Below are 26224 nucleotides of genomic sequence, written 5' to 3' on the forward strand. Positions count from 1 at the left end.
ACTTGCCATCCATCAGACACTAATGTGTATGCCTACTGCTCAGGGCAACTTTGCCATTTATTAGTTTGACCTGAGTCTCTCTACTTTGTTATGTAGTTCAGCTTATACTAGAAAACTAGTAGGTGGTTTCTTGTTTAAAATACTTATATATATCTAGAATTCACTGCATAAATGAATTATGTGTCTGTAAATTGAATTATTTCTAGTATTCACATGACATATTCATGATGACGCAATACAGGAGGATACAGAGGAGTCTAGGCAAGTATTCTCTAGTGAAGTAACTATTTTGTGTAGAAAAGTGAGACTGTCCTGGGACACAAGGTTATGAGATGTACAAAACATTATTTTAAATTGTATATTATTATTATTAGTATTATTAAATTTTATTTATAGGGCGCCACAAGTGATCCGCAGTGCCATACATACAGTAAAAGGTACACAGAATATTACAATACAGTAACCAAATTATAAACAGAGCACAAGTAACAATTAGCAACACAATTCTCCAAACACAATACAGCTGGGAAAGTGAAGGCTGTCATAGAAGTGCTAGAGAAGAGGAGGACCCTGCTCCTAGGAACTTACAATCTAGGGGAGAGGGTAGACAGACAGATGACATGAGGCATGAGTATGTAGAGGGTGACCTGAGTGCAGGAAGTAGGCAAGGTAGAGATGGCTGAGGCAGGAGTGCCAGAGACTTGGTGAAACGGTTATGTGGTGGAAGGGTATACTTTGATGAACAGGAGGGTTTTCAGTGCACGTTTGAAACTCTGCAAGGTCGGGGAGAGCCTGATTGAGTGAGGGAGCTCATTCCAGTGAAGGGGGGCTGCACGGGCAAAATCTTGGATATGAGCATGAGATGAAGTAACGAGGGTGGAGGAGAGGTAACGGTCATTGGCATGCCGGAGTGAGTGGGAGGAAATATGTAAGAAGATGAGATTGGAGATGTAGGGAGCAGTAGAGTTAGAGAGGGCCTTGTATGTGAAGGTGAGGAGTTTAAAGAGGATTCTGTAGGGGAATGGGAGCCCGTGCAGGTTTTGGCAGAGGGGAGCAGCAGAAGTGGAACAGTAGGAGAGGAAGATAAGACTAGCTGCAGCATTGAGAACAGACTGGAGGAGAGCAAGATGGCAACGTGGGAGGCCAGTAACGAGAAAGTTGCAGTAGTCGAGCCGAGAAATTATTAGTGAATGAATAATCAGTTTGGTGGCATTTTGGGAGAGGAAAGGCTTAGGCCCTGATTCAGAGCCGGACGCTCTTACCAGAGCGCTCGCTCTGAATCAGGGCCCACCTCCATAAATATGGAGCGTCCTCCTGGACACTCGTATAGCTGTGGGTCACCACCCACAGCCTATATGAGTGTGCAGGATGATGGTCGCGATGGTCTTGATCATCGCGACCATCGCCAGTGTGAGCAGAAGCCTGCGGTTGAGTTTCTCAACCGCAAGACCAGGAGTGATTTTGGCTCTATCAGAGCCAAAATCACTCCCACTGACATCACTAGTGATGTCAGTGGGGCCGGCTTCTGATGGTAGGCATGCCCCCGGCACACCCACCAAAGGGGGCATGCTGTCAATCAACATCGACAGCACGCCCCCTTTGATCAGACACAACGAGCGAAGGAAAGTCCTTTGCTCGTCGCGTCTCGCGCATGCGCACGATGGAGCTCCCTCCATCATGCACATGCGCAGTGCACACCATCGACCCTCGCGAGTGGGTCTGAATCAGGCCCTTAATGCGAGTGATGTTGCATAGCTGGAACTGACAGGATTGAGCCAGAGATTGAATGTGGGGTTTGAAGGAGAGGGTGGAGTCAAGGGTGACACCCAAGCAGCGAAGTTGGGGGACAGGGGAGATGATGGTGTTGTCAACAGTGATAGTGAGATTGGTTGGAGTGGAGACTATATTAAGGGGAAAGATGATGAGTTTGGTTTCGCCCATGTTGAGCTTCAGAGAGTGCCCAGACATCCAGGAAGAGATGGTGGAGAGGCAACTGGATACCTGAGAGAGGACAGAAAGGGAAAGTTCAGGAGAGGAGAGGTATAGTTGCGTGTCATCGGCATAGTGGTGGTATTTGAGGCCAAAAGAGCTGATGAGTTCTCCTAGTTTAGAAGTGTACATGGAAAAGAGCAGTGGGCCCAGGACAGAACCCTGCAGGACACCAATGGAAAGGGTGAAAGAGGGGGAGGGGGAGCAAGAGGCAGACACAGAAAGGAGAGGTTGGTGAGGTAAGAGGTGAACCAGGCATGGATGGTGTAAGAGATGCCAAAGGTCTGAAGAGTGCAAAGGAGGAGAGTATAATCCACGGTGTCAAAGGCTGCAGAGAGGTCCAGGAGGATGAACAGAGAGAAGTGGCCCCTGGATTTGGCTGCAAGCAGGTCTTTGGTGACTTTGGCCAGGGCAGTTTTGGTGGAGTGAAGTGGGTGAAAGCCAGATTGTAGAGGATCAAAGATGGAGTTGTCAGAGAGATAGCAGGTGATGCAGCTGTAGACAAACTGCTCAAGTAGTTTGGAGGCAAAAGGGAGAAGAGAAATGGGGCGGTAATTGTCAGGTGAGAATGGGTCGAGGTTGGGTTTTTTAAGGCTAGGTGTGACAAGAGCATGTTTGAATGATGAGGGATAGATGTTGGTGGAGAGAGATAAGTTGAAATGGTGAGCAAGGTGGAAGCAGGCGGTGGAGGAGAGGGAGCGTAGAATGTGAGAAGGGAGGGGGTCAAGGGGGCAGGTGGACAGGGGAGAGGACAAGATGAGGCAGTGGACCTTGTCATCCGTGGTGGGGCTGAAGGAGCACAAGGTGGGGTGGCTCCAAGGTGCGGATGGTGGGGTTGCAGCAGGGAGATTGGAGGATATATTGTGATGAATTGCCTCAATTTTGGAAGAGAACAAAGAGGCAAAGTCAAATGTAGTGAGGGAGGATGGAAGGGGTGGAGTTGGGGGTGAAGTAGAGTGTTGAAAGTACCAAAGAGGCAGTGGGGATTGGAAGACTGAGAGGAGATGAGTGACTGGAAGAAGAATTGCTTGGCGAGGGAGAGCGCCGAGCTGTAGGAAGAGAGGACAAACCTGAAATGAAGTGAATTTGTGATGTCAATAGGGATGTTAAAGTCACCAAGGATTATAGAGGGGAGGTCAGCAGAGAGGAAGTGGTGAAGCCAGACAGCAAAGTTGTCAAGGATTGGGGTGGGGGAGCCTGGGGAATGGTAGATGACTGCAACACAGAGATGAATGGGGTAGAAGAGACCGATAGAGTGGACTTCAAAGGTGGAGAAAGAAAGGGAGGGCTCAGGTGGGATAATGCGAAAGGTGCAGTTGGGGGATAAGAGGATGCCCACTCCGCCGCCTTGGCAGTTGTCAGGTCTGACAGAGTGGGTGAAGGAGAGGCCCCCATAGGAGAGCACAGCAGCGGATGCAGTGTCAGAGTAGGAGAGCCAGGTTTCAGTGATGGCGAGAAGATTTAAAGAGTGGAGAAATAAAGAGGTCGTGGATAACGGGCAGTTTATTGCAGACAGATCTGGTATTCCAGAGGGCACAAGAAAATGGGAGGGAGGGGACGGGGGATATGTGGATGAGATTGGTTGGGTTGTGGGTGAGGGGGTGTGGGCTAGATCTAAGGGGAAGGTGTAAGTCAGTGGAGATGGTTGGTATGGTGCAGGGGCAAGGAGGCATGGTGGCTGACTCAGGGTGGAGTGAAAGCAAAGGATGACAAGTGAGCAAATAGGAGGTGGGCAGGCAAGCACAGCAGAGCATGCAGGTATTTAGAGGCAGACAATTAGGCATTGTAATAATGCAGTGAGGTAGTGGAAGAGAATAGGTAAATAGTGTTGGAGGAATAAAAGTCAAATGAAGAGCAGTAAATAATACACTGGTAAGAAGTACATTTAGACAGGGTAATCATGTGTATATAAAGCAAATGACATTGTTCGGGATGTGCATTCAGATGTTTCTCAGAAACTGAAATTACAATGCAAGAAGCTGCAGCTGAGGGGAAAAGTTTGGCAGTGTCCAAATCAGGGAGATCAGTGTAGATTGTGCAGGTTATGCAGACTGCAGAAATTAGTTTTGATGATTTTGTTGACTTTGTGTAGCTTGAGTGTAGTCCATCTGTGTTAGTGCTGGCTTGCAGTATGTTTTCCATCTGTTTTCCTACGGTTTAACGCTGGTATAACGCTAATATTGATTTTAAATGCTCGACACACTTTAGAACTAAACACCCTAACATCCTAAATGGCCTAGCAGCCTACTTCTATATTATGTTATACTAATCACTCTAGTATTACACACAGTAAAAGGCTTAACAGATGATTTTAAAAGATATTATGTTCAGTATTTTGTATATATTTTTTCACTTTGAAAATCCGTAGAAAGACAACCTGTTAAGAAACCATAGTCAAAGCTGGTTTTGTCGTAATATTTCTCAATTCTTCTTTAGAATGCATAGACCTTAATATGTCAAGTATAAAGATAATTGTTGGTTGAGGGAGTTGATTTGGTTGTTTTCCAAAAGCAATCGGTGTCTGGTAAATTTATTCTATGAACTTTAAAGGCCTTAGAGAGGAATGATTTGTGGCTTTGCTTCATGACAGTTTAAGCATAGAGCTCTTGGAAGCTTAGTATGAAATCTTCTCTGGTTTAGTAAAGAAATAGGAAAATGTATCTATCAAACTAGGTATTGTAGCATTTTAATATCTTATAACATAATATAAATTCCTATTTCTTTTTTTATGGAGTGTAAATAAATCATTATTGATATTTTTGAAAAACACTAAACATATACTGCAATTCTGACTAGCGATGTTTATAGAAAACTAAGAAAGGTGTTGTTGCTTATTTGGCAACCAAAAGCTATCCAAGAGGGATACAAACATTGCAAAAATGTAGTCCATATACAGCTATTCTCAAACAGCTCCAAATAGCCCTGTATGGCACAACATGTATTTTTGTACATCACTAATGCAACAAAAGTACTATTACACATCGAGTGCATAAGAAAGTACTGAGTGTGTAAGCTAAAACCAATGTACTAGTATCTGTAAAAAGCAGGACTTCCTTACCAACAGAGCAATGGGCACCTTAACTGGCTGGAGAACCTAAAATGAATATTTTGATCTCAGCATACAGGACACCAAGGCCTTCTCTAGTCTAAAAGGTTAAATATTAGACTATGAGTTAACATGGCTGATCAAGCTCAACTAGTCTACAACCGGAGTTCCTATATAAAACAATCAACATGGCCACAAATTTATAATATAATCAATATGAGGAGTCAAGATCTACCCAAATTACTGTAAAATTGGTGCTAATAAGACAAGTGGATACAAAAAAAAGTGGATCCCAATGGGAAGGTACAGCAGTTTCTTCAAGATGATCCTCCAATACAGCCCACATTGCAGTTCATGTTACTGTAGGGGTGCAAATTACCTCAAAGGATGTGGGTGAGATGAAGTGCAGGGGTATGAAAATGATGGTAGGCCCACAACAACATCCAACCCCATGCTAGGATCTCAAGCCAGGGACCTGAGCTAGATAAAGTTTTAGAGATGTAATGAACCTGGCTATATAACTGTTAATCTCCACTTCACACTTAGCCAATGATGCATGACTAGCATGAGGGCCACCCTTAGGACTGTTTCCTGGGGCTCATATGCCCCCCTGGGTGCTGAAAATGAATGTTACATGTTGTCTGTTATACTGAAACTTGGAGTGCTGCAGTGGACTGTGAGTAGAGGGGAGGAATGAAATTTGTTCAGATGAAAGCAGAACATGTTGTTTTAAGGCACCCAGCATACAGATTAGTGAAGATGGAAATCTGTTTCCACAGGAGAATATGGGTGCACTCTCAATGTGTCTGTCTGTCCAGTCAGTCTGTATGTTTCTCCTGATACTCTGAATCCCAGTCCAGGGTCAGAGTGAGTATCTAAAAGCAAAAAATATGGTAGTTGCTCAATCAGCTTAATATACTACAGGTGCTTGTAAAGGGCGGGGTTTACACTGAACACAGAAAAAAGAAAATTGCCCCCCAGCACACTGCAGATAAATCAAAAATACTTGAATCCTACATGATAATAGAAATTCAGAGGTATTGGTTTACATACATTTGCAAATATATGAATAAGCGCTGGGCCGTCGTCAACGCTCCTCTATACCAGCGTCCCTAAAATTAAGGGGTTCACGTCCGAGAAGCAAGGCACCCCAAAAAATTCCAGCCAAGGACCATCCCCAGGGCATCACACGAAAAGGGGAAAAAAGGTGATAGTGAAGTGTTAAAGGATAGGTGTGTAAAGATAAATCAATAAGTGTTAATGAGATGTAAAAGAATTAAAATGACCTAAATAATACACAAACGCATAGAAAAGTGAAAAAATATTCTATGTGAATTAAGTGGTGATGCCATGAGCAAGGTCCAGCAGAACAATCCCGGGGCCCCACTCTCAAACGCTCACCCCAAAATAATTATTGCTACATAATAGTAGCACCCACTCTGGGTCATATAATAACAAATTGATGTACTGCATGATAACAGTACATGTATGAGCTGAGAGCTAACTTACCTTGGAGGTACCCCAAAAAACCTCCACATGGCACTATAAGGATCTGCACCTCCTCCTAATGCTGACTCCTTTCATGCCTCCAAACTGCAAGCAAAAAATATGGTAGTTGCTCAATCAGCTTAATATACTACAGGTGCTTGTAAAGGGCGGGGTTTACACTGAACACAGAAAAAAGAAAATTGCCCCCCAGCACACTGCAGATAAATCAAAAATACTTGAATCCTACATGATAATAGAAATTCAGAGGTATATGTAAACCAATACCTCTGAATTTCTATTATCATGTAGGATTCAAGTATTTTTTATTTACTAAAGGGAGAGTTTTTAGAAGAGGAGTTGTTGCCCATAGCAACCAATCAGATTCTATATATCATTTAACTAGCACCTTCTAGAAAATAATAGTTAGAATCTTATTGGTTGCAATGGGCAACATTTCCACTTCTAAAAACTCTCACTTTAGTAAATATACCCCCTAGGGTCTTATTTGGGAGTTAAAGCTAAAAACAATTCCTTTTTGGGAATGTAACATACACTTTCCTGCACTAAGCTTGTACACATGATTATGGACATGCACACTTGTTAGACTTTGTTGAATCTCCCAAACACCTCATATAATGCTTCTTTTTCAGGCCAGGTGTAAAGATACATGATAATAATGATGAATACCAGCATGAATCCTCAGGGGCTCCAAAAGGTGGGGGTCTGGTGCAACCACCCCACTAGTTATACTTGCAGGCTCCTCATTTGTCTCTGATTATGTTGGGAGTCCGAAGTTAAAATATGCCACATTAGCTTAAGCATGTGAAAACATTAAAGTATTGAATGAGAAACCTCAAGCACCTGGATCCTCAAATGGCAAGTAGCAACTTATTCTACAAGGTAGATAAAATACATTGCGAAATTATTGCCTGATATTACCTGTCCTAGATGTGACTGATCAAAATGTATTTGAAGGACTTTTGGATTATTTGAAAATAAAAGAGCATATAGTTATTTGTACTGAATAATATTCTGATATCAAGAAATACTGTGAATCATGCCTAAAATGTCAGATGATGGAACCTATGCCACATTTTCATAGCGTTTTGCTCACTCCATATATTATAGAGGTTGCCATTAGAAGCATAGAAGGGAGAAAAATGTATAAATGTATGCAGTGGTGTACTTTGTGAATCAAATTATTATGTCCATGGCATGGCTTACATGAATGAATTGGAGGTAACTGTTAGTCACTTTAAGAAAAAACATGAGGCTGAATAGGGAAAAATTACTATTAATTTTTAGTTACCTCCACTCAGTCTGCAGACACCTTACTGCAAATTAAAATGTAGGTGTGGAGTGAGTCATTTTCATGGGATTTGTATTTTTTAACATTCACAACATTAGATCAAGAATAAGAAAATATTTTATTTCTTAGTTGGACTATGATGAATCAAGAAAGATGGTTTTATTTTATACTTAATAAAGTGCTATAGTAGATTTTTTGGGACTCATTTTTTTCAATGAAAGTTTAATTTTAAAAGCTCCAGAAAAAAAATGTTGTGTTTCTATTAGAGGAATTTCTCTATTTCAGCTTACAGTAAAGCTTGATAAACAAGACACATCTGTGAGAGCTCTCAAATATGTTAGACCCATGAATGAGTTGCAGCTGGAAACAAAATAAAGCAAGATAGTATGTAAACTTCTGTTTAAAACTTGCTTGATTTAGGGTTGAGTGGGTATAGGAAAGAGTGGTGGTATCCCTAGAATAGGTTGCTGAGACTTGCACAAATTGGACATGTTTTAACATAATCTTTGATGCTTTATGTTAAGGTAGCCCTCCAGAAATTAAAAATGAGAGCCAAGGTTTTAAAGATTACCCTATCCTTGGCAGTTTTGCTGCAGAACATATTGAACAAAGTTTTGGATATAAATACAGACTGGTAGGTCATCTTGTAGAGTCTCCACAGGCGTGATGGTTAAATCAGCAGAATGGTGGTAGATTTCTTTGTGACAGAATGTTCTGGACAAATGATATTGGAGAGTGTATTTGCTGTAATACTTTGGGTTCTGGTATGGTAAGTAATTCTAAAGTTTACACAAGAATATATTTGATTCAGAGTAAAGTGCTCACTCCAGATGGTGTATGTATTCTTGCAAGGACAGTTTTACAGCTGTTGCTCTCATTTTCCGTTATTATATGATTTGTGACACTAAGGTGAACTTGAGAAATATGAGCAGAGAGGCTGATTCTAAAAGCTGCTAAAAGAATTGCACCTGCAGTAAAATAAGAAGTATTTATAGTAGAGATGTGCATGAACTCCCATGTTTTGGTTGTAGCTTGGCAAAACCACCCTCAAATGTTTTGGTTTTAGGTTTCTTTAAAAATTAATAAAAACAGCTAAAATCATGTAACTTGGACCTATTTTAGTTTCTATAGTATTATTAACATCAATAACATTAATTTCCAGTAATTTTCATTCAATTTTGATCACCACATACAGCACCTGAAATCACGAGGGAGGGACTCAAATGCTATCCAAAGCACACAAGATCCAGTGTTTAGGTCCGAGTTCAGAACTTGGTGAACTCGGTTTTACTGAGCCCCAAAGTGATCTGAGCTGGGACTAGGTTTGACTTGGAACCCCAAAGTTTGGGTGTATTTTCAGCAAAACCAAACCACTCATCTCTAATCTATAGTGCTTCAAAAAAAATTGTATGATTGGGATTAGAATAAGCACAGTGTTCTAAGCTAGTGGACAGTATAGCAAAATCTTCATCCCATGATGTTCCCATGAATCCAAAAATACTAAAGCTATAATGTTGTTGTAAATTAAATGGATTGTCCCTTGGAACAGAATTAACTGATTGTTAGGGAGTTGTTTGCGAGCTCTCAGGAGCCAAACTAATGGAGTTTACCTGAACACATCTTGGTTTTGACATAGTCCTGGATTTTTAGGGCTTGTACTTATTAAATGTACCTTCATACTAGCCCAGTATTCCTCCAATATCTCTTTCTCCAATCCAGTTACATTGTAACGCCAAGTGGTAAGGAAGTTTCAAACAATTTTGTTTGTTGGTCAAAATTGATAGGAAATTAATGTTATCGATGTTAATAAAATTGTAAGAACAAAAACAGGTCCAACATGGTTTTAGCTGTTTTTATCAATTTTAAAGAAATCCAAAAGCTAAAGAGAACCAAAACACTTGAGGGTGGTTTTGCAAAACCAAAACATGTGAGAGTGGTTTTACAAAAAACAAAACATGGGGGGCTGTGCGCATCTTTAACAGTAAGTACCGTTACCTGGAAGAAGGCATCCAGCTAGCCTGTCCTGTGTCATGGGGGTATACAGCAAAAAATCCTAAGTAATTCAATATATACCTGCTTAGTAGTACAAGTGTGATGCTCCAAGTTTATGTACTGCCTGACACATATATTATTTAATAAATCTAGGAGGAAACACCACTTCTATCTGGATGTGATTCTGCACACTGAGAAATTAAGAGAAGACATTTTTTATTATTTTATAAATCTCTGACTAAGGGCTTATTGAGAGCCATGTGGTAAATAAAGAAAAAAAACTCACTCTATGTCACATACATATAAATTATGATGAATATTTTTTTAATTATATTTTAAATACATATTTAGCTTAGAAAGAGCAATCAGTCTCCTTACAACAAATGTTACATGTTTTACACTGTATTGTCAAGTCAAAGGGAAGGTGCAAAGATACCGAACTTGAGTCCCAAAATAGGAACTACAGAGAAATAAACCACCACCAACATTCACCAAAATATTACTAATATGAAATTAATGTTACTCTGTATAAGTGTAGAAAAAATGCACACATTAAAAGTAAAGGTAGAGCCTCGATTTGCATTACCTCATTAACGCCTCTAAAAAGTGTCCTTTGTGACAGGTACCCACTAACCATGGAACGAGGATTGTGTACCGACCCCCGTGTTTTGGTTTTGGATCTGTATCTCCTTCAAGGTTTTGGATCTGGATTTGGTTTTGCAAAACCACCCTCGAGTGTTGTTGTTTTGGATCTGTATTTTAAAAAAAATGATAAAAAGTTTAAAAGCAGCTAAAATCATGTAATTTATGCAGTCCAAAACCCAAAATTCGGATTTAAAATCTGAATTCTGAACCACAAAAAGATCAGAACCATGACCCGGATTTACCCGGATTCACAAAATTTGGGTGGATTTCTAATTCTGGAGAACCGAACAGCACATCTCTACATGGAACACTCTTTATTGCTCCTGCTCACATCTAGAATTTAATTTACAGCAAATATTTACTTCTTCAAAAATAAATTCCATCATTGTTATTACCAGCGCAATTCAAGGTACATTCATGCTCTCAGTTAAATATTTAGCTAGGCATACACTATTCAGCCAAGTTTATCCCATTAGAAGATACAATGTTTTGAAGCCCACTCAGAAGCTGCCATTTTGACATGCACTTCCCATAAGAATGGGTGTCATGGGTGCAGACACATAAAGAAAATCGTCTGTGCTTTTTTTTAGTACGCATTTTAGGACTTTTGTAATAAAAGCATCTAAAATTACTTATTATCTATGAAAACTAAGCCGATGGTAGCAGAGAATAGAAGTGATAGAGAGATAGCAAAAGTGTATATGTTATAGCTGCAAAGTGCTACAATATCCTCAGGTCTAACCATACCAAGGAAATAAAGTGACAAATATTGACACGATTAGCAATTTTGTATCATAAGTCTCGCCCACAGTTATAAATAAACATACCAGTCTTTTACTTTTTTTTCTATATAATGCTGCTACTGATAAGAATGTTGGTGTTTTCAGGTATCTTTTAGTGCTAAGCTTTTTGAGTTACAGGTCATGTTATGAGTGTGTTTCTAAGCTCCACACAATTACTCATAACCTCAATAAAGAGCTGAGCAGCAGGAGGGTATTTATGTGATCTCACACTAAAAGCCCTTGTCTTATGCAGCACAACAGGGGTCTCAGTATTATGCAGCACTGATAAATAATATGAAGACATAACAGAAGGATAACATATTTAAACTTTCTATTACTGCTCCTGTGCTTATGACTCCTTGCAGGCCACTTGTGTTTTTTAGTGAGAATACGCTCCACATGGCTCCTGGCAGATTGCTGTAGAAGATTTCATTTTCTCCTTTTTTTTTTTGCTTGCTTTCATAAAATGTTTTACCTATTATTTTTTCAACTGAATTATTTTCAAGTCTCATTGCAGTATATAAGAATCATTGGGGGAGTTGTATGCTAGCATAAATAAAACAGCATTGCATCTGTGTTTATAATTATTTTGCCATAGTTTTGTTTTTGCTATTTTTCAGTAATGTTAGTTAATGCATGAAATGCTCATAATATTGCATAATTTATGGATATAAATGCAATAATAAGCAATGTTCATAATTCTGCAGGAAAATACTACTTATTAAACTTAAACAAAAGTTAACGATACTGCATGAGATAATTTTTAGTATTTTTTAATGAAAGGTACAAATTCTAGAAACATGGGCTTCTGTGCTGTTATCAGGTTAGCCTGATTCATCTTTGGATTGTCTCTTCTTTAAATAAAATGTTCACCCTGGATAATTTTACAACAAGAATATTTTTCTTCCCAACATGAAAACCTACCAGGGCCCCCAACTGTGACCCATGTTGTTTGTGAAATACTTACAGCTCCTTTGCCTCAACCCTTTGCTGAATCAATAGTAATGTTATCATTCAATTAAGACAAAGTGCTGACTGCAGCTGACTGGATAACTATGGCAGATATTTGGTGGTAGGAAGGGGTTATTCTTGGTGTAAATCTTTTACCACATTATTTTAAATATTGATTTTTTATACTTGAACTTATTCAAATTTTAGCAATTCTATTGCAAGCCAACATTTGCCCTATAAAAATACAAGTATTCTGGAGCCTGAAGAAAAACAGTTAATAATTACATGCATGACTTTGTATATGGAAGATTCTGGTATTCAAATAGATGCAAAAAGCCAGTTTCTGTGGAAAAGTTTCGCCGGTGACATGATTTCGCCAGGAGAAAACTTATCCCTGTTCTCAATTCCAAAGACTTTTCGCCGGTGTGGAAAGTCAATGCATTGGAACAGGTGAAAAAGATTCGCCTATGAAAGCTGTATAAAAAAATAGCAGAATTGGGTTTTTGGGGTGCAAACTTGCGGGAACCAACCTGCACCCTTGGGACAGCCCCCCCAAAGGTAAACTGTGTAAAAAAAAGATTAAAAAATACTTATGAACACCCCAAAAAATTAGTGTGAAAAAGGGGGTCGAAAAAGTAAAAAGTTGGGGGACAAACTTAAAAACTAGCGAAATAGACTCCAGCGGGGTCCCCAAGGATGCCCCAGGTGTTTTTAAGTGTGCAGGTGGTTGCGGCAGGTGGATTTAAAAAAATTTTAACACTTCACTTTAGCAACTTTAAGATATGCTAGCACCCATTTTCAAGTATCCCAAATGGGACTTTTCGCACCTAATTGAATACGGCTCTAAATCTGTAAAAGTGTAAACATTTGTCACATTTCCAAATGTATAAAAAAAGAAATGTCTGCATACTAATATATACAATTGTTGAACTCTATTTAAGATATCCAGGCAATACAATAAAGGATTAGTAACTCCCATGTTCTCTGATGCTGCCCCTGTCATTCCAATTTTTAAATTAAACATGATTGCAATATATAGAATTACTGTACTGTATATTTAGGTAAGGTATATATATATATATATATATATATATATATTAAGGGTGAGCAGGTTTCGGATTTCTGAAATCCGAACCCCCCCGAGCCCCCCCGATCCGAGGCAGATCCGAGTCAGGCTCGACTTTTCCCGCCTGACTCGGATCTGAAATCGAGGCAAAACGTCATCATCCCGCCTTCCGAGTCTCGCAGGTTTTGGATCCTATATAAGGTACCTGCGTCGGCGCCATTTTCTCACTCGGCTGTGGACAGTGAAGAGGGAGGGTGGGAGTTAGGGCTGGCTGGGCTGTGTAGTGTAGTGTAGTGTAGTGCAGAGTAGTGTTGTGCTGTGCTGTGCTGCGCTGTGCTGCGCTGTGCTGCTGTTGTCCACTACTTCAAAGTCCATAGGGGCTGGCTGTGTTGTGCTGTGCTGCTGTTGTTAATAGGGGCTGTGTCCACTACTTCAAAGTCCATAGGGGCTGCCTGGACTGTGTTGTGCAGTCAGTTCTACATAGGGGCTGTGTCCACTCCAAAGTCCTGTGCAGTGTCCCAGTCCTAAAGGGGTGCTGTAGTGTTGTCCAGGGGGTGCTCTGTCCATCAGGGGTGCTCCCCCCAAGTGCTAAAAAAATAATATTTTTCGTGTGTTTGTGAATTGTGTGCGCAGTAGCCGCACGTGCATCAACAAAGTAGGGCCAAGCGTGCGCCTGTGTCATAAGTAAAGGGCCGGCTGGCTTGACCGTTAAAGGGTGCTGTAACCCCCAAAGTACACTCCAGTCCAAACCAAAAAAAAAATATTTTCTGTGTTTGTGAATTGTGTGCGCAGTAGCCGCACGTGCATCAACAAAGTAGTGCCAAGCGTGCGCCTGTGTCATAAGTAAAGGGCCGTCTGGCTTGACCGTTAAAGGGTGCTGTAACCCCCAAAGTACACTCCAGTCCAAACCAAAAAAAAAATTATTTTCTGTGTTTGTGAATTGTGTGCGCAGTAGCCGCACGTCCATCAACAAAGTAGTGCCAAGCGTGCGCATGTGTCATAAGTAAAGGGCCGGCTGGCTTGACCGTTAAAGGGTGCTGTAACCCCCAAAGTACACTCCAGTCCAAACCAAAAAAATTTTTATTTTCTGTGTTTGTGAATTGTGTGCGCAGTAGCCGCACGTGCATCAACAAAGTAGTGCCAAGCGTGCGCCTGTGTCATAAGTAAAGGGCCGGCTGGCTTGACCGTTAAAGGGTGCTGTAACCCCCAAAGTACACTCCAGTCCAAACCAAAAAAAAAAAAATTTTCTGTTTGTGAATTGTGTGCGCAGCAGCCGCACGTGCATCAACAAAGTAGTACCAAGCGTGCGCCTGTGTCATAAGTAAAGGGCCGGCTGGCTTGACCGTTAAAGGGTGCTGTAACCCCCAAAGTACATTCCAGTCCAAACCAAAAAAAAATATATTTTCTGTGTTTGTGAATTGTGTGCGCAGTAGCCGCACGTGCATCAACAAAGTAGTGCCAAGCGTGCGCCTGTGTCATAAGTAAAGGGCCAGCTGGCTTGACCGTTAAAGGGTGCTGTAACCCCCAAAGTACACTACAAACCAAAAAAAAATTTTTTTCTGTGTTTGTGAATTGTGTGCGCAGTAGCCGCACGTGCATCAACAAAGTAGTGCCAAGCGTGTGCCTGTGTCATAAGTAAGGGGCCGGCTGGCTTGACCGTTAAAGGGTGCTGTAATCACCAAAGTACACTCCAGTCCAAACCAAAGAAAAAAATATTTTCTGTGTTTGTGAATTGTGTGCGTAGTAGCCGCACGTGCATCAACAAAGTAGTGCCAAGCGTGCGCCTGTGTCATAAGTAAAGGGCCGGCTGGCTTGACCGTTAAAGGGTGCTGTAACCCCCAAAGTACACTCCAGTCCAAACCAAAAAAAAAATTATTTTCTGTGTTTGTGAATTGTGTGCGCAGTAGCCGCACGTGCATCAACAAAGTAGTGCCAAGCGTGCGCCTGTGTCATAAGTAAAGGGCCGGCTGGCTTGACCGTTAAAGGGTGCTGTAACCCCCAAAGTACACTCCAAACCAAAAAAAAATATTTTCTGTGTTTGTGAATTGTGTGCGCAGTAGCCGCACGTGCATCAACAAAGTAGTGCCAAGCGTGCGCCTGTGTCATAAGTAAGGGGCCGGCTGGCTTGACCGTTAAAGGGTGCTGTAATCACCAAAGTACACTCCAGTCCAAACCAAAGAAAAAAATATTTTCTGTGTTTGTGAATTGTGTGCGTAGTAGCCGCACGTGCATCAACAAAGTAGTGCCAAGCGTGCGCCTGTGTCATAAGTAAAGGGCCGGCTGGCTTGACCGTTAAAGGGTGCTGTAACCCCCAAAGTACACTCCAGTCCAAACCAAAAAAATAATAATTTTCTGTGTTTGTGAATTGTGTGCGCAGTAGCCGCACGTGCATCAACAAAGTAGTGCCAAGCGTGCGCCTGTGTCATAAGTAAAGGGCCGGCTGGCTTGACCGTTAAAGGGTGCTGTAACCCCCAAAGTACACTCCAGTCCAAACCAAAAAAAAATTATTTTCTGTGTTTGTGAATTGTGTGCGCAGTAGCCGCACATGCATCAACAAAGTAGTGCCAAGCGTGCACCTGTGTCATAAGTAAAGGGCCGGCTGGCTTGACCGTTAAAGGGTGCTGTAACCCCCAAAGTACACTCCAGTCCAAACCAAAAAAAAATTATTTTCTGTGATTGTGAATTGTGGGCGCAGTAGCCGCACGTGCATCAACAAAGTAGTGCCAAGCGTGCGCCTGTGTCATAAGTAAAGGGCCGGCTGGCTTGACCGTTAAAGGGTGCTGTAACCCCCAAAGTACACTCCAGTCCAAACCAAAAAAAAAATTATTTTCTGTGTTTGTGAATTGTGTGCGCAGTAGCCGCACGTGCATCAACAAAGTAGTGCCAAGCGTGCGCCTGTGTCATTAGTAAAGGGCCAGCTGGCTTGACCGTTAAAGGGTGCTGTAACCCCCAAAGTACACTCCAGTCCAAACCAAAAAAAAATTATTTTCTGTGTTTGTGAATTGTGTGCACTGTGGCTGCACATGCATCAACAAAGGAGCAGCGCCAAGCGTGCGCCTGTGTCCCATAAGTAAAGAGCCAGCTGGCTCATTTCTTAAAGGGTGGTGTAACCCACAAAGTGCACTACTCTCCAGCAAAAATAAAAAAATATTTTCTGTGTTTGTGTGCGCAGTAGCCGCACGTGCATCAACAAAGTAGTGCCAAGCGTGCGCCTGTGTCATAAGTAAGGGGCCGGCTGGCTTGACCGTTAAAGGGTGCTGTAACCCCCAAAGTACACTCCAAACCAAAAAAAAATATTTTCTGTGTTTGTGAATTGTGTGCGCAGTAGCCGCACGTGCATCAACAAAGTAGTGCCAAGCGTGCGCCTGTGTCATAAGTAAAGGGCCGGCTGGCTTTACCGTTAAAGGGTGCTGTAACCCCCAAAGTACACTCCAGTCCAAACCAAAAAAAAATTATTTTCTGTGTTTGTGAATTGTGTGCGCAGTAGCCGCACGTGCATCAACAAAGTATTGCCAAGCGTGCACCTGTGTCATAAGTAAAGGGCCGTCTGGCTTGACCGTTAAAGGGTGCTGTAACCCCCAAAGTACACTCCAGTCCAAACCAAAAAAAAATTATTTTCTGTGATTGTGAATTGTGGGCGCAGTAGCCGCACGTGCATCAACAAAGTAGTGCCAAGCGTGCGCCTGTGTCATAAGTAAAGGGCCGGCTGGCTTGACCGTTAAAGGGTGCTGTAACCCCCAAAGTACACTCCAGTCCAAACCAAAAAAAAAATTATTTTCTGTGTTTGTGAATTGTGTGCGCAGTAGCCGCACGTGCATCAACAAAGTAGTGCCAAGCGTGCGCCTGTGTCATTAGTAAAGGGCCAGCTGGCTTGACCGTTAAAGGGTGCTGTAACCCCCAAAGTACACTCCAGTCCAAACCAAAAAAAAAATTATTTTCTGTGTTTGTGAATTGTGTGCACTGTGGCTGCACATGCATCAACAAAGGAGCAACGCCAAGCGTGCGCCTGTGTCCCATAAGTAAAGAGCCAGCTGGCTCATTTCTTAAAGGGTGGTATAACCCACAAAGTGCACTACTCTCCAGCAAAAATAAAAAAATATTTTCTGTGTTTGTGTGCGCAGTAGCCGCACGTGCATCAACAAAGTAGTGCCAAGCGTGCGCCTGTGTCATAAGTAAGGGGCCAGCTGGCTTGACCGTTAAAGGGTGCTGTAATCACCAAAGTACACTCCAGTCCAAACCAAAGAAAAAAATATTTTCTGTGTTTGTGAATTGTGTGCGCAGTAGCCGCACGTGCATCAACAAATTAGTGCCAAGCGTGCGCCTGTGTCATTAGTAAAGGGCCAGCTGGCTTGACCGTTAAAGGGTGCTGTAACCCCCAAAGTACACTCCAGTCCAAACCAAAAAAAAAATTATTTTCTGTGTTTGTGAATTGTGTGCAATGTGGCTGCACATGCATCAACAAAGAAGCAGCGCCAAGCGTGCGCCTGTGTCCCTTAAGTAAAGAGCCAGCTGGCTCATTTCTTAAAGGGTGGTGTAACCCACAAAGTGCACTACTCTCCAGCAAAAATAAAAAAATATTTTCTGTGTTTGTGTGCGCAGTAGCCGCACGTGCATCAACAAAGTAGTGCCAAGCGTGCGCCTGTGTCATAAGTAAGGGGCCGGCTGGCTTGACCGTTAAAGGGTGCTGTAATCACCAAAGTACACTCCAGTCCAAACCAAAGAAAAAAATATTTTCTGTGTTTGTGAATTGTGTGCGTAGTAGCCGCACGTGCATCAACAAAGTAGTGCCAAGCGTGCGCCTGTGTCATAAGTAAAGGGCCGGCTGGCTTGACCGTTAAAGGGTGCTGTAACCCCCAAAGTACACTCCAAACCAAAAAAAAATATTTTCTGTGTTTGTGAATTGTGTGCGCAGTAGCCGCACGTGCATCAACAAAGTAGTGCCAAGCGTGCGCCTGTGTCATAAGTAAAGGGCTGGCTGGCTTGACCGTTAAAGGGTGCTGTAACCCCCAAAGTACACTCCAGTCCAAACCAAAAAAAAATTATTTTCTGTGTTTGTGAATTGTGTGCGCAGTAGCCGCACGTGCATCAACAAAGTAGTGCCAAGCGTGCGCCTGTGTCATAAGTAAAGGGCCGGCTGGCTTGACCGTTAAAGGGTGCTGTAACCCCCAAAGTACACTCCAGTCCAAACCAAAAAAAAAATTATTTTCTGTGTCCCATAAGTAAAGAGCCAGCTGGCTCATTTCTTAAAGGGTGGTGTAACCCCCAAAGTGCACTACTCTCCAGCAAAAATAAAAAAATATTTTCTGTGTTTGTGTGCGCTTTAGCTGCACGTATATATCAATATAACATAAATGGAGGACAAAACGTTCTCCGATAAAAATAAAATAGGGAAAGATCAAGAACCACTTCCTCCTAGTGCTGTTGCTGCTGCTGGGAGTTGTTCATCATCCCAGAGAGGAAGTAGGAACATCACTACTTTTACTAAACAATTGACCCTCCAACAGTCCCTAGCAATGAGGATGAAGTACGACAGCAGTCATCCTGAAGCAAAACGTTTAACTGAGGCCTTGACTGCTATGTTGGTGTTAGACGTGCGTCCGGTATCCACCATTAGTGCAGTGGGATTTAGACAATTGATGGAGGTAGTGTGTCCCCTGTTCCAAATCCCGTCTAGATTCCACCTGCATCCTCAAAGCAGCAGCGACAAGCGTGCGTCTGTCTGTTAAAGGGTGGTGACACCCTCAAAGTGTGCTACACAAACAATAAAAATATTGTTCATTTTTTTTTCTGTCTTTGTGAAATGTGTGGGCTGTAGCCGCACCTGCATCCTTAAAGCAGCAGCGACAACCGTGCGTCTGTCTGTTAAAGGGTGGTGACACCCTCAAAGTGTGCTACACAAACAATAAAAATATTGTTCTTTTTTTCTGTCTTTGTGAAATGTGTGGGCTGTAGCCGCACCTGCATCCTTAAAGCAGCAGCGACAAGCGTGCGTCTGTCTGTTAAAGGGTGGTGACACCCTCAAAGTGTGCTACACAAACAATAAAAATATTGTTCTTTTTTTTTCTGTCTTTGTGAAATGTGTGGGCTGTAGCCGCACCTGCGTCCTTAAAGCAGCAGCGACAAGCGTGCATCTGTCTGTTAAAGGGTGGTGACACACTCAAAGTGTGCTACACAAACAATAAAAATATTGTTCTTTTTTTTTTCTGTCTTTGTGAAATGTGTGGGCTGTAGCCGCACCTGCATCCTTAAAGCAGCAGCGACAACCGTGCGTCTGTCTGTTAAAGGGTGGTGACACCCTCAAAGTGTGCTACACAAACAATAAAAATATTGTTCTTTTTTTCTGTCTTTGTGAAATGTGTGGGCTGTAGCCGCACCTGCATCCTTAAAGCAGCAGCGACGAGCGTGCGTCTGTCTGTTAAAGGGTGGTGACACCCTCAAAGTGTGCTACACAAACAATAAAAATATTGTTCTTTTTTTTTCTGTCTTTGTGAAATGTGTGGGCTGTAGCCACACCTGCATCCTTAAAGCAGCAGCGACAAGCGTGTGTCTGTCTGTTAAAGGGTGGTGACACCCTCAAAGTGTGCTACACAAACAATAAAAATATTGTTCTTTTTTTTTCGGTCTTTGTGAATTGTGTGGGCTGTAGCCACACTTTCATCCTCAAAGCAGCAGCGACAAGCGTGCGTCTGTCTGTTAAAGGGTGGTGACACCCTCAAAGTGTGCTACACAAACAATAAAAATATTGTTCTTTTTTTTCTGTCTTTGTGAAATGTGTGGGCTGTAGCCGCACCTGCGTCCTTAAAGCAGCAGCGACAAGCGTGCATCTGTCTGTTAAAGGGTGGTGACACCCTCAAAGTGTGCTACACAAACAATAAAAATATTGTTCTTTTTTTTTCTGTCTTTGTGAAATGTGTGGGCTGTAGCCGCACCTGCATCCTTAAAGCAGCAGCGACAACCGTGCGTCTGTCTGTTAAAGGGTGGTGACACCCTCAAAGTGTGCTACACAAACAATAAAAATATTGTTCTTTTTTTCTGTCTTTGTGAAATGTGTGGGCTGTAGCCGCACCTGCATCCTTAAAGCAGCAGCGACAAGCGTGCGTCTGTCTGTTAAAGGGTGGTGACACCCTCAAAGTGTGCTACACAAACAATAAAAATATTGTTCTTTTTTTTTCGGTCTTTGTGAATTGTGTGGGCTGTAGCCACACTTGCATCCTCAAAGCAGCAGCGACAAGCGTGCGTCTGTCTGTTAAAGGGTGGTGACACCCTCAAAGTGTGCTACACAAACAATAAAAATATTGTTCTTTTTTTTCTGTCTTTGTGAAATGTGTGGGCTGTAGCCGCACCTGCATCCTTAAAGCAGCAGCGACAAGCGTGCGTCTGTCTGTTAAAGGGTGGTGACACCCTCAAAGTGTGCTACACAAACAATAAAAATATTGTTCTTTTTTTTTCTGTCTTTGTGAAATGTGTGGGCTGTAGCCGCACTTGCATCCTCAAAGCAGCAGCGACAAGCGTGCGTCTGTCTGTTAAAGGGTGGTGACACCCTCAAAGTGTGCTACACAAACAATAAAAATATTGTTCTTTTTTTTTCTGTCTTTGTGAATTGTGTGGGCTGTAGCCGCACTTGCATCCTCAAAGCAGCAGCGACAAGCGTGCGTCTGTCTGTTAAAGGGTGGTGACACCCTCAAAGTGTGCTACACAAACAATAAAAATATTGTTCTTTTTTTTTCTGTCTTTGTGAATTGTGTGGGCTGTAGCCGCACTTGCATCCTCAAAGCAGCAGCGACAAGCGTGTGTCTGTCTGTTAAAGGATTACATCGGTGACAGCATCCAAGTAGGCATGTCAGACAGTCCGTACCTGTACTGGCAGGAAAAAGAAGCAATTTGGAGGTCCCTGTACAAACTGGCTCTATTTTACCTGAGTTGCCCCCCCTCCAGTGTGTACTCCGAAAGAGTGTTTAGTGCAGCCGGGAACCTTGTCAGCGAAAGGCGTAGGAGGTTGCTTTCACAAAATGTGGAGAAGATGATGTTCATAAAATGAATTATCAACTCTTCCAGGGAGACCAGCCTCCAGAACATACAGAGGGACCTGTGGTTGTGGATTCCAGTGGGGACGAATTAATACTCTGTGAGGATGAGGATGTACACAACACTGAAGAGGGTGAGGAATCGGTGGATGAGGAGGATGAGGACGACATCTTGCCTCCGTAGAGCCAGTTTTTGCAGGGACAGATTAATTGCCAGCTTGTTTTGTGGGGGCCCAAACGAACCAATCATTTCAGCCACAGTCGTGTGGCAGACCCTGGCGCTGAAATGTTTGGTTTGTTAAAGTGTGCATGTCCTGTTTATACAACATAAGGGTGGGTGGGAGGGCCCAAGGACAATTCCATCTTGCACCTCTTTTTTTACTTTGCATTAGGTATAGTTTGGGGCCTAGTTTTTCAAACTGCCATCCTGTCTGCCACTGCAGTGCCACTCCTAGATGGACCACGTGTTTGTGCCGCCCACTCGTATCTCTAAGCATAGTCATCCAGCTACCTCGATGCAACCTTTTGGACATAAAAACACTATTGTGAGGTGTGAGGTGTTCAGAATAGACTGGAAATGAGTGGAAATTAAGGTTATTGAGGTTAATAATAGCATAGGAGCAGAAAAACCCACAAATTCTGTGATTTTAGCTGTTTTTATGCTTTTTTTCAAAAAAATACAGATCCAAAACCCAGAACCCAAAACACGGAAGGGTGGTTTTGGCAAAACCAATCCAGATCCAAAACATGAAGACAGATCCAGATCCAAAACCAAAACACAAAACACGAAAAGTGGCCGGTGCACACCCCTAATATATATATATAAGTAATGGGCCATACAGTTGTAGTTTAATGCTAATATAACCACTTTATGACTAGCTGATGCCTGATGTATATATCCAAAAACATCTTTTTATCTATGCTTACATATAATAACTGTTGCTTATTTACTTGAAATTCAGTTCAGTGGGCTGTACCGCCGAATGGCCCAGAGATAAAGCTACTGTAGCCTTTCAGTGTTTATGCAGAAATATATGGGACAATGATTCTTAAGGTGAGTACACACTAGATGATTTGCTCCATGATCGACATCGTCTAGTGTGTCCCTGGCCGCTTCATCCCTCATTCCCGAACATGCAACAACCTGACAATATCGTCAGGTTGGCCTGCATGTTCGGGCGATAAACGACAAAGACAAACAACCAGCCGAAGCGCGCATCGCTGGTTGTTGGTCGTTATCGTTCACCGTTTTTGCGCAAAAATGAACAATATTTGGATGACTGAACGATAACGATATCGTTATCGTTCTGTCGTCCAAAATATCGCCCAGTGTGTATGCACCTTTAGAGTGGGGATATAGCAGAAATGAAGTTGATTATGTAATTTCACATGTTGGATGTTTTAAAAGGGAGGAAAATCCACAATCTAAAATTCTGCCATGTCCACAGACTATGTAAAATGTATATTATGCAGCACTTATACTGTTGCATAATAAGGGGCGGACTGGGATGGAAAACCAGTCCAGAAAATTTCTGGTAGCAGCCCTAATGGGGGGAGGGTCTGTGGAGGGGGCAGGGTCTGTGGAGGGCAGCAGGATACTCCCTCCTCATAGGGCATGATACTGTGATCTGAGTCGGAGGCAGTTGCAGCCTCCCTTGAGTCTTTTGATGCAGTTGTGTCGGTGAATTAATACTAAAGCCGTCAACATTAGTTGTGCCATTGAAACTTGCACCAGCCCTATGCTAGTGCAGATTGACCATCTAAAGGGGCCTATCCATTTAACGACATGAAAGTATGAACATCAAGCATTCAGACTTTCATGTCGGTGAGGTATGGGCCCTGCACTCAAAGACGTTCACTGAACGTCTTCAGTGCAGGAGCCCAACCTCCCTATCTATTAACATGCCGAACCTGATGACCATCGTCAGATTGACCGGCATGTTTGTTAGATAGTCGGGGTCGGCAAGGACCCAGCATGCACGTGCATCACTGGTCCTTGCCGGCAATCCACTAGCAGACTTTCTGCATGTTCCGACCAAAACCTCCTGGTTTTGGTCGCATAGTGCAGAAAGTTGGCAAATGGATAAGCCCCTTAAGTATGGCTTTCAATTTCAGCGAATCAGTGTCTCTGTACACAATCATTTTCCACAACACTCCTGTGTCACTCCTATAACACACCCATCTATACATCTGCATCTGATTAGCCAATCCCATGTAACTAAACAGGAATGTCCAACACATTTCTGATGCACTTCTTTTTGTGTGTGTCCGAATCTGTACTGCGCAATTGAACAAATCCCAGCAGAATGTATGCACGGTGCAAAAAACACCACTCCACTACATCCAGCATCACCTCTGCATCTGACTCAGAATCAAGCCAATTATGCTATATACTATGCCATAGTGGTGCTTGCTATATAATATAACTACAAAAGAGACATACATACTTACATAATGTCACTGGCATGACATTATGGTGACCAGTACACCAACCATGCTGCAGCATACAAATCATGTATGGAAAATATCTATATCTATTGATATATATAGGTACAATAGTCAAAGGGTATATATAATATAATAATAATATATATAAAACTCACTAACATGATTGGACACCAAAGATCAGATGACTGTACATTATTCACCAACGACCGCAGTTTCCAGCATAACTGCACACCTGCACTACTTCCAACAGTCACACCACCATATGTAAACAAATCCAACTGTAAGCACTGGTACACTCACAGGGAGTGATTCAATTCACCGCAATGTAGAATAACCTGGGGAAGGAGTTCCTGGAGTTATTTAATTTGACCGCGCTGTTAAGTCAGACTAGAGCCACTTAAGTTGGAGAATGTCAGTTACCGCGCCTTAAGCTTGGTGTTACTGGCATTCTCTGACTAAAGTGATGGCTGCGATGTGCTGTGTCTTGGAGGGGGTTTGGGAAATGTTTGGAGCAATGAGGAGAAAGCAGTAAAGAGGACATGTGTGTGTGTGTGTGTGTGTGTGTGTGTGTGTGTGTGTGTGTGTGTGTGTGTGTAAGTGGGGAGTCTGGGTCTGTGGGGAGAGGGTCGGGGAGGCTACGATTGGGGGTTGGGGAAGTGTTTGAAGCTTTGTGAAGTAGGGGTAGAGAGCAGGGTGTTATTTGCACATATTCAGTGTATTATAGCTTTCTACCTTCTGCCTAGGCTGCTGTGCCGGCTGTTTGATGTTGCAGACGGATATGGAACTGAAGTCAGGCCACAGACAGATTGGAGGCGGAGTCATCAGTGGTGACTGATGGGCTCTGCAAAGGCTTATAGGAGCAGCTGTTGTGGCATGCGTAGCAGCTCCCCCATCGGCCATTTTTTCTAGCTACAGTGTACAAATGTAGCCGCTCTCATTGTTGCCCCAATGCGCACGCACAGTCCCCCATTGCAGTCTATAGCGTGTGCATGCATATGCCTGTGAACGCCATTGATGTGGGCACACTAGTCTTGCCATCCATGCCATCACAGCAACAATGACGGTGGCTATATCTGTACTTCCGTTCAAGCTATAATGCTTCCTGATTGGAGCTGAGAGGTGAGTAAAGGGTGGCCGCCAGACACTAAAGGGAATAACAGGACCAGCCCAGCGAGAAACAGCCCAGTATCCCGGTGTCCCAATGCGCCCCTGTGCATCATTAAGGCGGTGGTAACTAAACACTGGAATTTGATTGGCAATGATTCCATATTTGTAATACTATTTCATCCACGCTTTGTCTATAGAAGGGGTCCCAATTTAGGACATTGTTTGGGTAAAACTGCCATTTTCATAGACAAGCTTTGAAAACTTCTAATTGGCTGACAGACATTCCTGGAGTTGATCAACATCTGGATCTAATAAGATCGCTACAGACTTAATTGTGAAACCAAATTTATTTACTTTCAAATGATACAGTAATTGTACTGTAACTATGAAGGAACGATATTAGAGCTACTGTAGTAACTCATTGTGTTTTTCAGACAAAAGAAGCATGTTAAAATATAACTTTTATTCCAATGTACCACATTTATTCAGCATGAATATTCAGCAACATAACATTAGAAGTATGGAAATTGAGGTTAAGCTTCCAGAAGTGATGAAAGGCAAGATGTATAAGTGAATATCCTAGTGTGCGATATGGGAATAGTTTAGAGCAATCTGCAGTGAACAGAGAAACTGTGTACTATTACAACTAATAGAATCTGAAATATCTCTATAGAGAGAACTGATAAAGCTTTATTCATACTGATCCTAGCACCGTCTTTCTGTGGTATGTAGGTTAAAGGTTGCAGGATCTATTCAAATGAATGTCAACTCAGCATATTGTCATAATCACTTCTATCTTTTAAACTTCTCTAGTTTTTATGCCTAATTTATTTTACAGTTAGGTTTGAATAATAAATGAAAAGGACTGTTTCAGGCAGGAAAGGAACACATGGATAGCAATAAGATGTATGCTTGTCACTAAAGGCAAACTGAGCTGTTTCTTTCAGCATCACAAAACTCTTTAGATTACTGGTAATAAAAATAATTAAAAAGGAGTGCTAGATAACAGTTATAAAATAATTCACACATGAGTAGAAAAATATGTATATAAAAATGCTATTTATTTAATAAGTAGGCAGCCGACAAAAACAGGAGAACTACATAACCATGCTTTTTTCCGGGATAATCAATACAGTTAATATAAATATAACAAATGATGTCTATAGAAGAAAACAACATAATTCATATCCAGGTACAGAAGTAATACAGTTTGAAACTTACTTGCACCAGGTTTCATTATAACCCCCACCCAAGCCAATAGTTGTCTTCCATGAGGTTACTATTGGATTAAAATCTTGCTGACACAGCATTATCCAGAGATGTGGGCCTTTTGTTGCAATCATTATTTACCCAGTTATTCTAACATATTACCAGTTA

The 26224-nt window shown here is 42.2% G+C and overlaps 1 protein-coding gene across 3 annotated transcripts in view; it reads right to left on the minus strand.

The window, feature by feature from the left end:
* LOC148517857 (monocarboxylate transporter 2-like) overlaps positions 1-26224 on the minus strand; it is a 284753-nt gene that overhangs the window by 63580 nt on the left and 194949 nt on the right. For 2 of the 3 annotated variants that reach the window (XM_088478118.1, XM_088478119.1), the window contains exon 5: positions 10411-10576. In XM_088478118.1, the coding sequence (XP_088334244.1) occupies positions 10411-10576 (166 nt within the window). Of the gene's footprint in view, positions 1-10200; positions 10577-26224 lie in introns of those variants that run through there. The other variant, XM_088478120.1, reaches the window with a different exon arrangement.

This window comes from Taudactylus pleione, unplaced genomic scaffold (genome assembly GCF_031769625.1).
Source record: "Taudactylus pleione unplaced genomic scaffold, aTauple2 ptg000207l, whole genome shotgun sequence".
Classification (NCBI taxonomy): Eukaryota; Metazoa; Chordata; class Amphibia; order Anura; family Myobatrachidae; genus Taudactylus; species Taudactylus pleione.